Source organism: Formica exsecta, unplaced genomic scaffold, assembly GCF_003651465.1.
Source record: "Formica exsecta isolate Colony F162 unplaced genomic scaffold, ASM365146v1 scaffold107, whole genome shotgun sequence".
Taxonomy (NCBI): domain Eukaryota; kingdom Metazoa; phylum Arthropoda; class Insecta; order Hymenoptera; family Formicidae; genus Formica; species Formica exsecta.
In genome coordinates this window covers 59,914-73,279 of record NW_021848410.1, presented here as the reverse complement: position 1 = coordinate 73,279, position 13,366 = coordinate 59,914, and the positions used below count along the sequence as shown (strand labels likewise).

At 31.4% G+C, this 13,366-nt stretch overlaps 2 protein-coding genes across 2 annotated transcripts in view; both read right to left on the bottom strand.

Annotated features, from left to right (window-relative positions):
- The window catches only part of LOC115234324 (voltage-dependent calcium channel subunit alpha-2/delta-3), a gene marked incomplete at its 5' end in the record, with an annotated part of 79,427 nt that extends 76,265 nt beyond the window's left edge, over window positions 1-3,162 (bottom strand). Inside the window, 2 exons of the mRNA XM_029805332.1 lie at window positions 379-510; window positions 2,922-3,162. Of these exons, the coding sequence (XP_029661192.1) occupies window positions 379-510; window positions 2,922-3,162 (373 nt within the window). The remainder of the gene's footprint in view (window positions 1-378; window positions 511-2,921) is intronic.
- A 5,976-nt stretch (window positions 3,163-9,138) lies between these two features.
- On the bottom strand, window positions 9,139-10,870 carry LOC115234345. The gene is made up of 2 exons (XM_029805365.1): window positions 9,691-10,870; window positions 9,139-9,617 (listed from the first exon to the last, which is right to left on the bottom strand). Exons 1-2 carry the CDS (start codon window positions 9,789-9,791, stop codon window positions 9,452-9,454), a joined length of 267 nt encoding a protein of 88 aa, XP_029661225.1. The 5' UTR covers window positions 9,792-10,870; the 3' UTR covers window positions 9,139-9,451.
- Between the last annotated feature and the right edge of the window lie 2,496 nt (window positions 10,871-13,366).

The following is a 13,366-nucleotide window of genomic DNA, read 5'->3' as shown; positions in this document are numbered from 1 at the left end:
CCTTCAAAATTTGTCAGTTTAATTTTTTTACACCCTGTATACACGATATATAATAGTGATTCTTCATGAAAATATAAATTAAAAATATAAAAATATTTTCACATACAAGACTGCTTTTTTAAACAAATTTATTTTGAAGATCCGAATACATGTGCACTTAACAATCCGAATCAACTCAACGAATCTTGTCAACACAGAATTATTTCTGTTTGTTTATTTGTAAACACGGATCTTTAAAATCAATTTTCTCGAAAACGAATTATATGAAAATATTTCATTTTACATTTTCAACTTGCATTAGCATGAAGAACTATCTCCATTTTGCTTGTACCACTTTGTTCTGATACACCCTGTATACAGATAAATTGGCCTAAATACCTGGAAAACGACGTAGAAATCCTGCCGTCGCTCCGTAATATTGCCATGATAGTGTAGGGTCAGTCTCATAATTATTAACAAACAATAGATCTAAATATTCGCTCCATTGAATGCCCGAACCAACATCACGTTCTGAAAGTAAACGATCAATTTATAGAATAATTAACCTAAACTATATTTTTTCAGTTATTAATCAATTTTTTTAAATTTGGACTTAGCAATTAAAAAAATGTAAATATCTATAATGTATAATGTTTAGCTGTTTGAAATAACTGCTAAACAATAAAAAAATTTAATATCTAAGAGAAAAAAATTAGAAGACAATAATGAAAAAAGATCTCTTCTTTTATTATTTTTTATCTAGAATCTAATAATGCAATTTTTTTTTATTTTTATATTTTATATTAAAGTTATTTTACTTTTTAAACAAAACAATATATTATTATTTTAGTGCCATAAAAGCGCAGAAAAAAAATTAATCCAACAAACTCTTTTGAAGTGACCTTGAAAAAATCCAATATCATAGAAGTGAAGAAATTATTGAAATAGACAAGAATCAAAATATCTCTATTACACATTATTATTTATTTTATTTACTTCATAAATAAGTGAAGAATAATATTATAAATATGTGTTATTTAATAAAGTTATATTCAATAATAAAGCAATTTTAAAAAATGGCAATACGCGTTAAAACAATAATATGCATCATAATATGCATTATTGGGCTAAAAATGACACACTGGATGAGATAAGTTCATTAACAAGATCATTAACAAATTTAAAGTCTTAATATCTGAATTCTACACAACAAGATTATTAGTCCACTTTTTAATGGCCCATTAAATGCACTATAACATTTGTATATATGTATAACATTTCTTCAAAATAAGATAACAATTCCTTTGAAAGAAATAAATTCGTCAATATGTCAAAATGGATGATTGCAACATAATGGTGCCCCCACCACATTCGGTGTTAATAATAAAGAAACAGTTACACACACATACACAGAAAAATAAAGTGTCAAAACCACCCTGTTTTTTTTAGATAGATTCTCTAGTTAACTTGAAGACGATTTTTTCTCAGCGAAAATGTCAAATAAGTCATTATTTTTTGCAAGTTTCCAATTTTTGCCCACACACGCGCGCGCCATGCACACGAACACGTATACACGCGCATACATCATCATATACAAACTACATCTGAAATTAAAATTGTCTCTTCTCTTAAACTAAAAACTCCTCTTGAAATTAACTGAAGAATGTAGTTTTGTGAATCTTTTAAGTCCACAAAGTTTAATTTGCAAAAAGCTCCTTTTTTTCAATCGCTTATAACTTGAAAATTATTAATGCTTCGACATTTTTGCTCAAGAAAAATCGTCCTCAAATTGAATAGAAAATCTGTTATTAAAAGGACATTCGATGTTTTTAGAATACCCTATATACGCGCATCGGAGGTTGAAATTTCAAGCATATTTTTTTTGTAAATAAAGTATTATAAATAAAATATTATGTTTTATTCTCTTTATTATACTTTATTTTAGAGATATTGGCTCTCGTCTTTTTCAACAATTTCTCTATTCCTTAAATTGCTTAAAGATCGTTTCCAATGAATCTGTTAAACTCATCTTTTTCTATGCTTCTATGGTATTAAAACGAAAACAAAAACTGTTTGAAAAACATGAAATAATTGTGATATAATCTTGAAAAACTCAGAAAAAATATTTGTTTTCGCGTTATTATAGGGTATTTGGTTACTCATACTACACCTGAATCGCACTAGTAGATACTAGAAGCTGTTATATATGTGAAATATCGAAATATATAATATATAAATACTTTTGGATGATGAAATGGTTATTGTATATTCTGCTAAGGGTTTGCTGCAAACTTTGCGCAAAGTTTGCATCATTTTGCTTGCTGGGTAACGTGACAATACATCATTATTGGGTTTTAATTCTTAAAAATATTATATTATATTTTATAATTTAGCTTATATTTTTATATTTAGGTAATTTTGTATAGCAGCCTAGTATACACTATGTGCTATGTAGTGTGGAGTTTTGACTGAATTCATTATCAGATTCTACATAAAAGTTTTTTCGTTTTTCTCGTATTCCCTACCATTTACCAATTATTTCGACTTATCTATAGTGACATCCTATATGTTAAGATTCGTACATAACACTATTTTCTGACAAATATCTGCATTTATTGATTAATTATATATCATAATTCCTTAGAATTATCTATTGCATCGTTTCTCAAACATTTTAGCCCCGCGACCCCCAAAATACAAAAAAAATAAAATTGACATTTCGCGACCCCCTACAAACACGTATTATTTTGGCGATGCATGTGCACGTGGCCGCACAAATATATATGTACAAAACGATAAGTCTTGTGTTGTTTTCCTCAGGAAATGTGTTTTTATTTTTATTTTTATACACTTTATTTCGCGACCTCCCTGATATACCACCGCGACCCCCCTGGGAGTCGCGACCGCCACTTTGAGAATAGATGATCTATTGTGATACTCACCACTGTCTTTAACCCCACTTGGCAAAAGCACGGCAGACAAACTAACATTCACTGCTAAATGGTCAAAATGACGATTTACAGTGAGGAACATTTCTTGCGCGCCGCCGGAACTCTTTCCGTCAGTAACGAAGTTATTAAGCCGATGCGAAGCGTAATACTTAGGTGATACATTTCCTTCTTTTGGCACCGATACCGCGGCTTGCTCGGCGCTCTCCACCAATTTCTGTAAATGTAACAGATTACATTATATTTCACAAATATACGTTTGCACATCTATTTTGCAACAAATGTATCGACTTTTTAATTTTTTTAAATTTTGCATATAAAAGAGAAAATATAAAAAAAAATTTAGTTTTATTTCACGATCTTTTTTTCTCGACCTAATGCATCAAAATAATTGTTCTGAAGATGGATAATGAAAAAAAGAAGAAAAGGAAGATTGTGTTTATATGTTTTTGCATTAGGTTTTCTTAAAAATAGATTTTGTCCAGAGCTCTATTATATTATTAATTTTTTATTGTATAATGTAGCGTATTTGTAAGTTCATTCATACATACATATTATCATCAAAATTGATGAGGCTTTGTATGACATTAAATACATATATTATTTAAGTATTTATGCAAAATAGGTATCGTATTCAAATGTCGATTATCTCTTATAAGAAATTTTCCTTTAGTGGAATCTGTAGAGTGATATAAGGGAACTATATTTTAAGATATTTATAATTATATAAATTTATGCATGCAATCTCTCTAGCAAAAAGAAACTTTAAGATATTTTCAATGAAAAGATTGACTATCTTTTTAATAGTTATTTATCATATATATTGGTAAATATTTAGATTAACGTACCCACCTCCAATGACTTTGACCTTGACATATGTTGCCAAGGTCACTGTTCTGAGTAACATCCAAGAAGTTTTAGCCGTCGCTCGTTGTTCGTTAAAAAATTATTAACAAAAAAAGTTTGAGAAATATAGCAGTTATTTTAAGTATTCAAATGTGGAAATAGTACATGTATAAACAAAGAAAAGTTATTTAAAGGAGTAAATCGTTGATATATTGAAAAGTCTTTTTGTTAAAACAGAAAATAGTTGCTTCGGTCCAAAACAAAATTTGTAATTGTTCTGTTCCACATGGATTTTCGACTTTCCACCCGAAGCAAGGTCTATCTCACCCCCCACCCTTCCCCCTGTCCTTTGGCTTAAAACAAGCCGAAAGTATATGCGCTGTAAAGGCGTAGAAAGTTGAAAACCCATATGAAATCATTTTATGTTAAGAATAATCATTGTACTCTCAAGTAAAAGAAAATTAGAAGTGGCGTCGATATAATAAGTATTTAAATATTTTTTATTCTAAACAATATAAATATTTATTCACTTTCATTAATTCTATTGTTTACTAGTGGATATAACTTTGACATAATTGTAAAAAATTGATCGGTTAAATGTAGAAATTCGTATAAATACATGATAATTCGACAAGAGTAACACAAAGACTGGCAATAATAGAGAAGTGAAAGCTTTTAGTAAACAATAATAAATATTGAGAAGTCCTACAGTAGGTCAACATACAAACTCACTATTCTTATATACACGTTGTTTGAAAATTACGTACATTTCATTTAAATTCTTTTGTTAATAACTTTTTAATAAACAACGACCGACGGCTAAAACCTCTTGAATGTTACTCAGGACAGTGACCTTGACAACATATGTCAAGGTCAAAATCATTGGAGGTGGATACGTTAATCTAAATATTTACCATCATATTTTTCACCTTATATTTAATATTTCGATTTTATTCATTTCAAATTCAATAGAATTTGTCTTAATTTTCAGCACATTTTTATCACTTTAGACGAATACAAATTCTATCTTACTCATTATCAGCAATTCAAAAAACATAAGATTTATTTACGTATTTATTTATTCCAGATAAAAATCAACCTTTTTATCATTGTCTTTTAATAATATTTTAAATATTAAAAACGAAATTAAGTCTAAAAAATTAAGTAAGATGAGTATTTTTGAAATGACAAAAAATCGACTTTTGGATTTTAATGATATCTTATTATAAGGCGATTTTTTAGAAATATTTTGTTGCTTATTAAATTAAAAAATATTGAAAATATTAAAAAATTAATTACTTTTGGGAGCTAAAAAACGAAAAAAAAGATGTACGATTTAACTTTTCGGCGCTTTTTGCATTTTTTTCCACTTTCTCCATAATAATATATGGCAAGATTTACTATATCGATTATCTATCAACTATACCTATATTAGAGACTTCTTTTACGATTGTTTTCTATTAACTATTCCAGAATCAGAATGGTCCACACATTAATATAGAAAATTGTTCTTAAGCATAGCTTTTTTATGATTGAAAATGTGCAGATAATTATATATTTAAATACATATTTAATCATAAATACTAAAAATATATTTAAATATCAACAATTTAAATGTCAAAAAGAGCCAGCACTATGTGTGAAGTGTTGAAAAAGACATGCAAAGCGATATGTAGTCCACTCGGAAAAAAATTTTTGTCTTATCAACAAATATAGATCTACCCATTATCGAAAAACTTCTCGATACCATATTTTAGAATCCAAAACAGTTCTGACAATGCATCAAGTTGACACTTTTTATTATGTTGAAAATATATTGTGAAATTTTAAACAGATCTTTTTTCAAAATTATATTTTTTCTCAGTTGTACCTTGATTTTTCGAGAAAAAATATAGATACCAGAATGTTTCGTAACTAAATTATCTATTAATTGAATCTAAATATTATTGAAAAAATTTATTTTTACATTTTAAAAAATTTGCAAAAAATGCCACAAATTTTCAGAAATTGATCTTTTTGTCGTCATTTTTCCAATAATTTTTTATTTTAATTGACAAAAAAAAATTATTAGAAAAGAATGCTATTTACTAAATATTGAATTTTTGCATAAAAATCGTCAAATGTCTGGCAAAACACAAAAAAAAACTTTTTTTTTTACTTTTTTGTTATATATATATTCTGATAAACAAAGTTTTTTACAACTTCAAGCATCTTTTTATTTTTTTCATAAATTTATATAGAAACTATTATTAAAAATAATATTTATATACGGAGTATTTATATACAGTATTTACAGAGTGTTTCAGCAAAGGTGGGCAATCTTTCGTGGCCATGTAGAGCAGATAAAAATAACTCTCCATAAATTCCTATAAATTTTTTTCTACGACGCATTTACCGAGATATTTGTCTTTAAAGTTAAAATTTGAGAAGCATTTTTCTTAAATAACTTTTATATCACTCTGCAGATTTTAATAATTTGTAATAATTATTTTTATAATATGTAAAGATCTTTAAAATAATGTGATAAATTTCTTGATACTATGTCGGAGAACCAGGCGCGGACCATCTTTAAGCCTTCTAACAACTTTAAAACTTTGAAGTTTGTACGTTTATATATATACATATATATATATTTTTTTTTAATATTTTTTTAGATTCTATGTATCTTTTTCTAAGAAAAAGGTACTCTTGTTTTATTTTAAAAAAGCTAATTGTTTTCGAGAAAAACACCTTTAAACAATACAAAGTAAACTTTTATTCAGATAATAGAACAATGATTTTTTAAATGATACAAAATTGCATTGATTGTGTGAAAACTTATTGAAACGAAATAGATTTAGCCGAAATCACAAAAAATAATGAGAGAGCACCTGGATAAGATGAATGCAAATCAATGGATAGGTCGAGAAGGACCTATTTCTTGGCCACTTTGAACTCCTGATTTAAATCCAATTGTAGTTTTACTTGTGGGCTCATTTAAAAAGCTTTGTTTATGCAACATCGATTGATACAAGATAATAATTATTGAAGAGAATTATTTATAATTGTGAACACATAAGAAATGATTCTGGAATATTATGGCAGATGCAGCAATCGTTATTAATCCGTCGTGCACGAAAATGCGTTAGAAGAGGGGAAAGTTATATCGAGCATTTCTTTATAATTTCGGTTAAATCTATTTCGTTTCAATAAGTTTTAATACAATTAATGCAATTTCGTATCATTCAAAATCATTGCCCTATTATTCGAATAAAAGTTTACTTTGTATTGGTAACTGTGTTTTTCTCGAACATAGTTTTTACGAAATAAAACAAGAGTACCTTTTTTTAGAAAAGGATGTGGAGAATCTAAAAAAATATTTAAAAATAAAATTAAGCTGCTTTAAGCATGTGGATTTTTCAATTTTTGCTTCCTCATAGAGGAAGCTTTGTGAGCGAAATAAAAATTAAAATGATTTCTTTCACCGATCCTCACTAAATTCAATATCAAACATCCTTTAATAATACTCTACTCATGTAAAAAAATTTAATCCAATATCTCAACTATCTGTACAGACATTTCTCAAAAAATTAAAAATTTTATAAAAAATGAACCTTTTCAACGATTCTCATCAAATTCAATACCAACCATCCTTGAATGATACTTTATCCATGTAAAAAAAAATTTAATATCTCAAAAATTGCGGAAGTTAGAGGTTATACAATAAATTGCGTAGGAATATGATTTTTCGACGTTTTGGAACATTCTAAACACATTAACATAGAAAACTCGGAAAAAAATTTTGTCACGAAAACAAAGCTTCCTCTATGAGGAAGCAAAACATATCAACTTCAAAGTTTCGTAAGTTAAAAGATGATTTAAAGGTGGTTCGCTCTTAACTCTCCATGATATCAAGAAATTTATTACGATAATTTAAAAACCTTTATTTAATATAAAAATAATTATTACAAATTATTAAAATTTGCAGATTGATATAAAAATTATTTAAGAAAAATGCTTCTCAAATTTTAACTTTAAAGACCAATATTTCGGTAAAGATGTAGAAAAAAATTTTTAAAGAACTTATGGGGTTATTTCTACCTGCTGTATATGTCCACGAGACGATTGCGCACCTTTACCGAAACATCTTGTATTTGTCGAGTAATTTATGACAAGCCATTTACCGCATTCGTCTCTTTTTGCATTCAAAAATATTCACTCCTCTTGAAAATTTAGAGTATTTATGAAAGATCAACCTATGTATTATATATCAACCTATATATAATCTATCGAATCTAACGTGTTTTTTTGATATATTATATATACAAGGTGGGTGTCCCCTTCTGAACCCTACAACTTTTGTATAAAACATTTTTTTCGATCTTGCTTACTTTACGAGATATTTGCGTGCGTCGCTATAAATGCCGCACCCTGTATATATATATATACAGGGTGTCTCAAAGCACCCTTGACAACGCTCGTGAGCACATAGAGCACAGTAAACTGAACAGAAAAGTATATATATATATATATATATATATGTATATATGTATATATGTATATATATTATCTTACTCTCTGTATCTCGCCCATTTTGGTCACTTGTTTACCAAACTCCCATAAATCCACGCCAAACTTCAAGGCCCAGTTTTTCACTCTGTAATAATTATAATATTATTATTAAATTTTAAATACATGCACATTCAGCAAAGATTAAAAGATTTGCAAAAAAGAAAAACAGAATATATGTATATATATATGAAATTAATAATTAAGATTTATCGCTTTTTATTAACTTATGACATTATCATTTTATGCTAATTAATAGAAATAATTTATAAAAAATAATTAATCATAATTGCAATAAATATGTTTTTTTATACTTTTCTTTATTAAAATTGTGATACACATGAAAAAAAGGCCTTAAGATAAAAAATATAAATCGGCTAAATATTGTCTCTCACGCAAAATTTATGTTACAAATTAATTATAATAGAAAGAAAATATATAATTATATTTTCTAATAATAATATATAGAATTATATAACAGAAAATCATCTGCTGAACTCTTAATTACTTTAAAGCAGATGATTTTCTGTTGCAATTTCAATATGCATAAACAGTTGTATAATTTGCGCATTTGTCGTTTGTTTCCTTAATTCAGAGAAACTGCTTTTTAGGCTTAAAAAGATATAATTATTAAATTTTTTTATATTGAATCTTTTCTCATGCTTAAATTCTTTTTCATTCTATATATCTCGTTTTCCATTTACTCATATATATAGCCAACAGCAACCGATTAATGCGCTTCCTTTCTATGCCTCCTCTCACGCTTTTCGCATATAATTGTCTTTCCATATCTCTCTCTCTCTCTCTCTCTCTCTCTCTCTATTTCTTCGTATTTCTTATTCTTTCTCCAGAGTCCAATGCATCTTTCTTTTAGATTTTTCCGTTTATATCCCTTCTTTTACTTCTCTCATTTTGCTATCTTCCCTTCAATCCTGCATATTCGCCTTTCTTCTAACATTGCTCATATCCTCGACGTTTCTCGTCTTCTCTCCCCCTCCCACCGCTCTCGCTAACACTATTTTTTACTCGCCCTCCTTTCCTCCCTTGTGCGCTCCTTTATTTCCCCACCCTATTACCGCATGCTCGTTCTCGCCTTCATCTACCTGGTTGCCTTTGCCCTCGCACTCCTTCTACTCCTTATCGAGTTTTGTTCGTCGAGCTTTATGCACCCCATCCGTCCGATCGCTCGCACATCTACCGCGCCACCACTCCTTCACTTTTTCCATCATCCCTCCTTTCTTGCATTTTTGTCTTTTAGGCTCCTCATGCATCATCGATGTCCGACAATGCACAAGTCTGCCGGTTATTTTTCATACCATCTATCGTTTAATCGCTAAGTATAAGGAATTGCTTAAGCGCGAACACTTACTCATTGTGGGGTATGTCCTCCTCCTGCTGACAACTCGAGCCTATCCATAATAGAAACAGTATCCCAAAGCATAGTAGCCTGTCGTCAATGCGCAGGAACATTATTTCAACAGTTCTCAACAATTATTTCTCGAATTCCTTTCTATCTCCCCCTTTCTCGTTGTTATCAGCACGTAGCCTGCGTAAACCCCTTTTCCTCGCGATAATTTCGTCTGATTGGCGATCGATTGTCGAACCAGGGACCAGGGACCAACGACGTACCGGCTCGACGCCCGTCGATTTAATGATCTTCGCGCATCGTCCATAGGTCGCCACCGTGTTCGGATTTCTTCCTCTCGTTCTTCCTCCGGCTCAATCTCAAGCGCATCTAGCCTACTACTCACTAATATCGCGAACTCGTAACCCTCGATTTGTCACTCGCTCGCACGTGTGTACAAATATATGTACAAGTCGCAAAATCGGATCACACACAGTGATGAAGCTTCGTCTTCATCTCTGATGTTTTTCCATTTTCGCCAATAGTGGTCCACGCTACATGCGCCACGATGACGGGTCCGTCCGTCGATTCGATCATTTCAACGGAGGAAGGCGGAAGGAGGAAGGCGGCGGCGGCAGCGTTCCGGGCTATGTGTATCGTTCCGGAACGTGTGCATTTGAAATGTCACTGCCTCCTCCGGAGCCGAGCGCGACCACATGATTTCATTGCGCTTAGCGAAGGCGGCATATTTTCTCCTTGCGCCTCCGCTACCGTTGTCGACGACGCGATTTATTCGCACTCACTATTCTGGTAATTCGCGACGCCGCGTTGTCGCGCGAATTCAGTAGTAGTTCACGCCGTAACGCGTAGAGAACTAGAAAGAATGGAACATGGGTGGTATATACGATAGGGGGAGAAGGAAAGGGATAGGAGGGAGCGAGAGGGTTAAATGGAGAAAGAGAAGAAGGTCGAACGCGGCGGGAAAGGAGATTGGAGCGGGGCTTTAGCGGACAGAGCAGAGAGTAGCACGCGCGGAAAAGATGGGTAGCGCGTGAGTATCTAAGGGGCGAAACGTAAACCGACGATCAAAATCGACGCACGATTTCGCGACATTTTATGAACGAGTCCACCTCAACTTGGCTCGCGCAATGTAAAAAAATCGCGCAGAAATACGCGCAACGCGGCGTATCACGTCGTTCGTCGTGCTACTATCTCCGCCGCCACTACCACCTCCCATCTTCACCGCCTCCCACCCCCACCATCACCGCCGCCTCCACCTCCCATCGCCATCGCTGCCGCCGCCACCTCCCATTATCGTCTGCTCTTACCACCTCCCACTGCTATCACCATCTCCGCCGTTGCTCCCATCACCTCCCAGTATCTCGGCGCGCGCACATTACTCTTTACTATGTCTATGATGTACGATCAACGAGCCAGCTCGTGGTGTTTTGAGAGTATGTTTTATTTCAGCGAGAAGGGATGAGGAGGAGAAGAAGTGTGAATCTTTCTACTACTTCTGCGGCAATGCTGCAAAAAGTTATAAAGAACCCTTTTAATGAAACACCCATAGCAGCGATAGCGATAATATCAGCATGTCAGCAACCACTGTTAGACTGGAATCGTTAAAATTTGTTGAAGCTTTCTCGGCCATTGCAATTCGTTTCGTAAAGCTTGGAGTCTCGCGAGTCGCGGTATCGAAAGATGGGAAAGGCAAAAGGGAGTAATGGGGTATATTGCGTGAGAAGGGTATAGGTGGCAGGTGGTGGATACGGAGCACGCAGGAGAAGAAAGAAGGGATAAAAGCGACAGAAGATGGTGGAGGGAGAGGCTGCCCGGTACCCGGCACCGTTTCGTTGGCGGGGGTAGCAGTTGCAACCTTACGCCACGTTACGGGAGTTTAACGCGGCGCAAGCCCGGTATCATTGATTTAACATATATCTATATCTTACATAAAGACAGCGAGAGCCTTTCTTGACGGCGCGAGGCGAAGTAACATCATATTATACTTGTCCAAGTACGGCAGGAATAGCGTTATGCGCGCAGATTGTATAATAGCTGGGACGTGAAAAATCTCTTTTTGTCAGAGCTATTTAGGGATAAAATTGTTGAGTATCGAATATCTATGTATAACAAATTCTAGATATACTCGGCACAAGGCTAATTGTTGATCATTTGTCGATTCTCAATCATTTAAAATAATTTCTCAAAATATTTAATTAAAATATAGTAATTAAGTAATAAATAATTAGCTTATGATTTTGTAGTGAATATAACTTTTTCTCGATAATTTTGATTTTGGCAATTAATAATTGATTAATTATATTTTTATGTAATATACATACATACATACATATATATATACATGCATACTTTTACTTTATAAACGAAGTTGTATTGATTTTAAAAGATAAAATTTATGCAAATGTTTTGTATATACACACACACATACATATACACACACCGTACATACATAAATACTTTTATTTGAAAAATCATTTAAATTCAAAGATAATTGATCTTATAAAGTAGAAAGAAAGTTTGTGTTAATCCATAGAATAGATATTAAGATAAACATATCAGTTGCCACTGATACGAGTACAAGACCGATTTCTGAACAAAAATATACATTTTTGTTGATATTAAGCTTCTTTTAATTCATATATTAAAAAATACGAATTTATAAAATAAAGCACAATATATATCTAGATTTTTATGAGAAATCATTTTGTGCATAAAATATTAATTTTCTAAAAAAATCTTTTTCTAATATTTTTTCTTATAGATGGAATAAATATTAGAATGTGCGTTTACTGATAAGAAAACATAGGTGTATATACAGGGTGTCCTAGACCACCCGTACACCTGTTTTCTTTCAAAAACTAAGCATTTTAGAGAATATATATATCCATTAAAAATTTTTCAATGTGTACTTAACGGATCCGTTCACATTGAAGAGTGATAAGAAATCATTTATGTAGTTGTAAATCGTAGGAAATATGTAAACAGATTTATAAATGTTATATATCTTCAAATAATAAATCTAAATTTAATAAAAGAAAATTTTTATGACAGTTGTATATATCTATATATAATTTTTATATTGTGCTGTATTTATATTCGTATACAAAATGTGTTCCATTTAAACTTCTGCCTATAATATGCAGAAACGGTATGTATATGTGTATTTGTGTATGTGTGTATGTGTGTACGCGCGTGCGTGCGTGTGTATGTGTGTGTGGTGTGCGCGCGCAGCGTGTGTGTAGAAACGTGCGTGCGTACGTGTGTATCTAAGAGGAGATATTTCTTTTTATTTATTTCAATTTTAAAAAGAGTGAAAAACTTAATTTCATTTATACAAATATTCCTTATACACATATATGTATTCTATCATTTTCCTCTATCGTAACCACATATAATTATTTTCGTTTCCATTCATAAAAGTATCCGTTCCGCCAATAATGGAAAAAATTCTTGCGCGCGCATATCGTCAAGAATTTTCCAAAATACATCTCTTTGAATATTTTCAACTTAGCATAATGTACAAGTCTGTCGCGCGTACGTAGAAAAACATATTATATTTACTAATTACATCGATTCATATTTTTATCTAAATTTCATTAGCTAGAAAAGAAGTATCTGAATATACGAATATATACTATACATGAACAAATAATGATTATATTATATGATATATGTCATA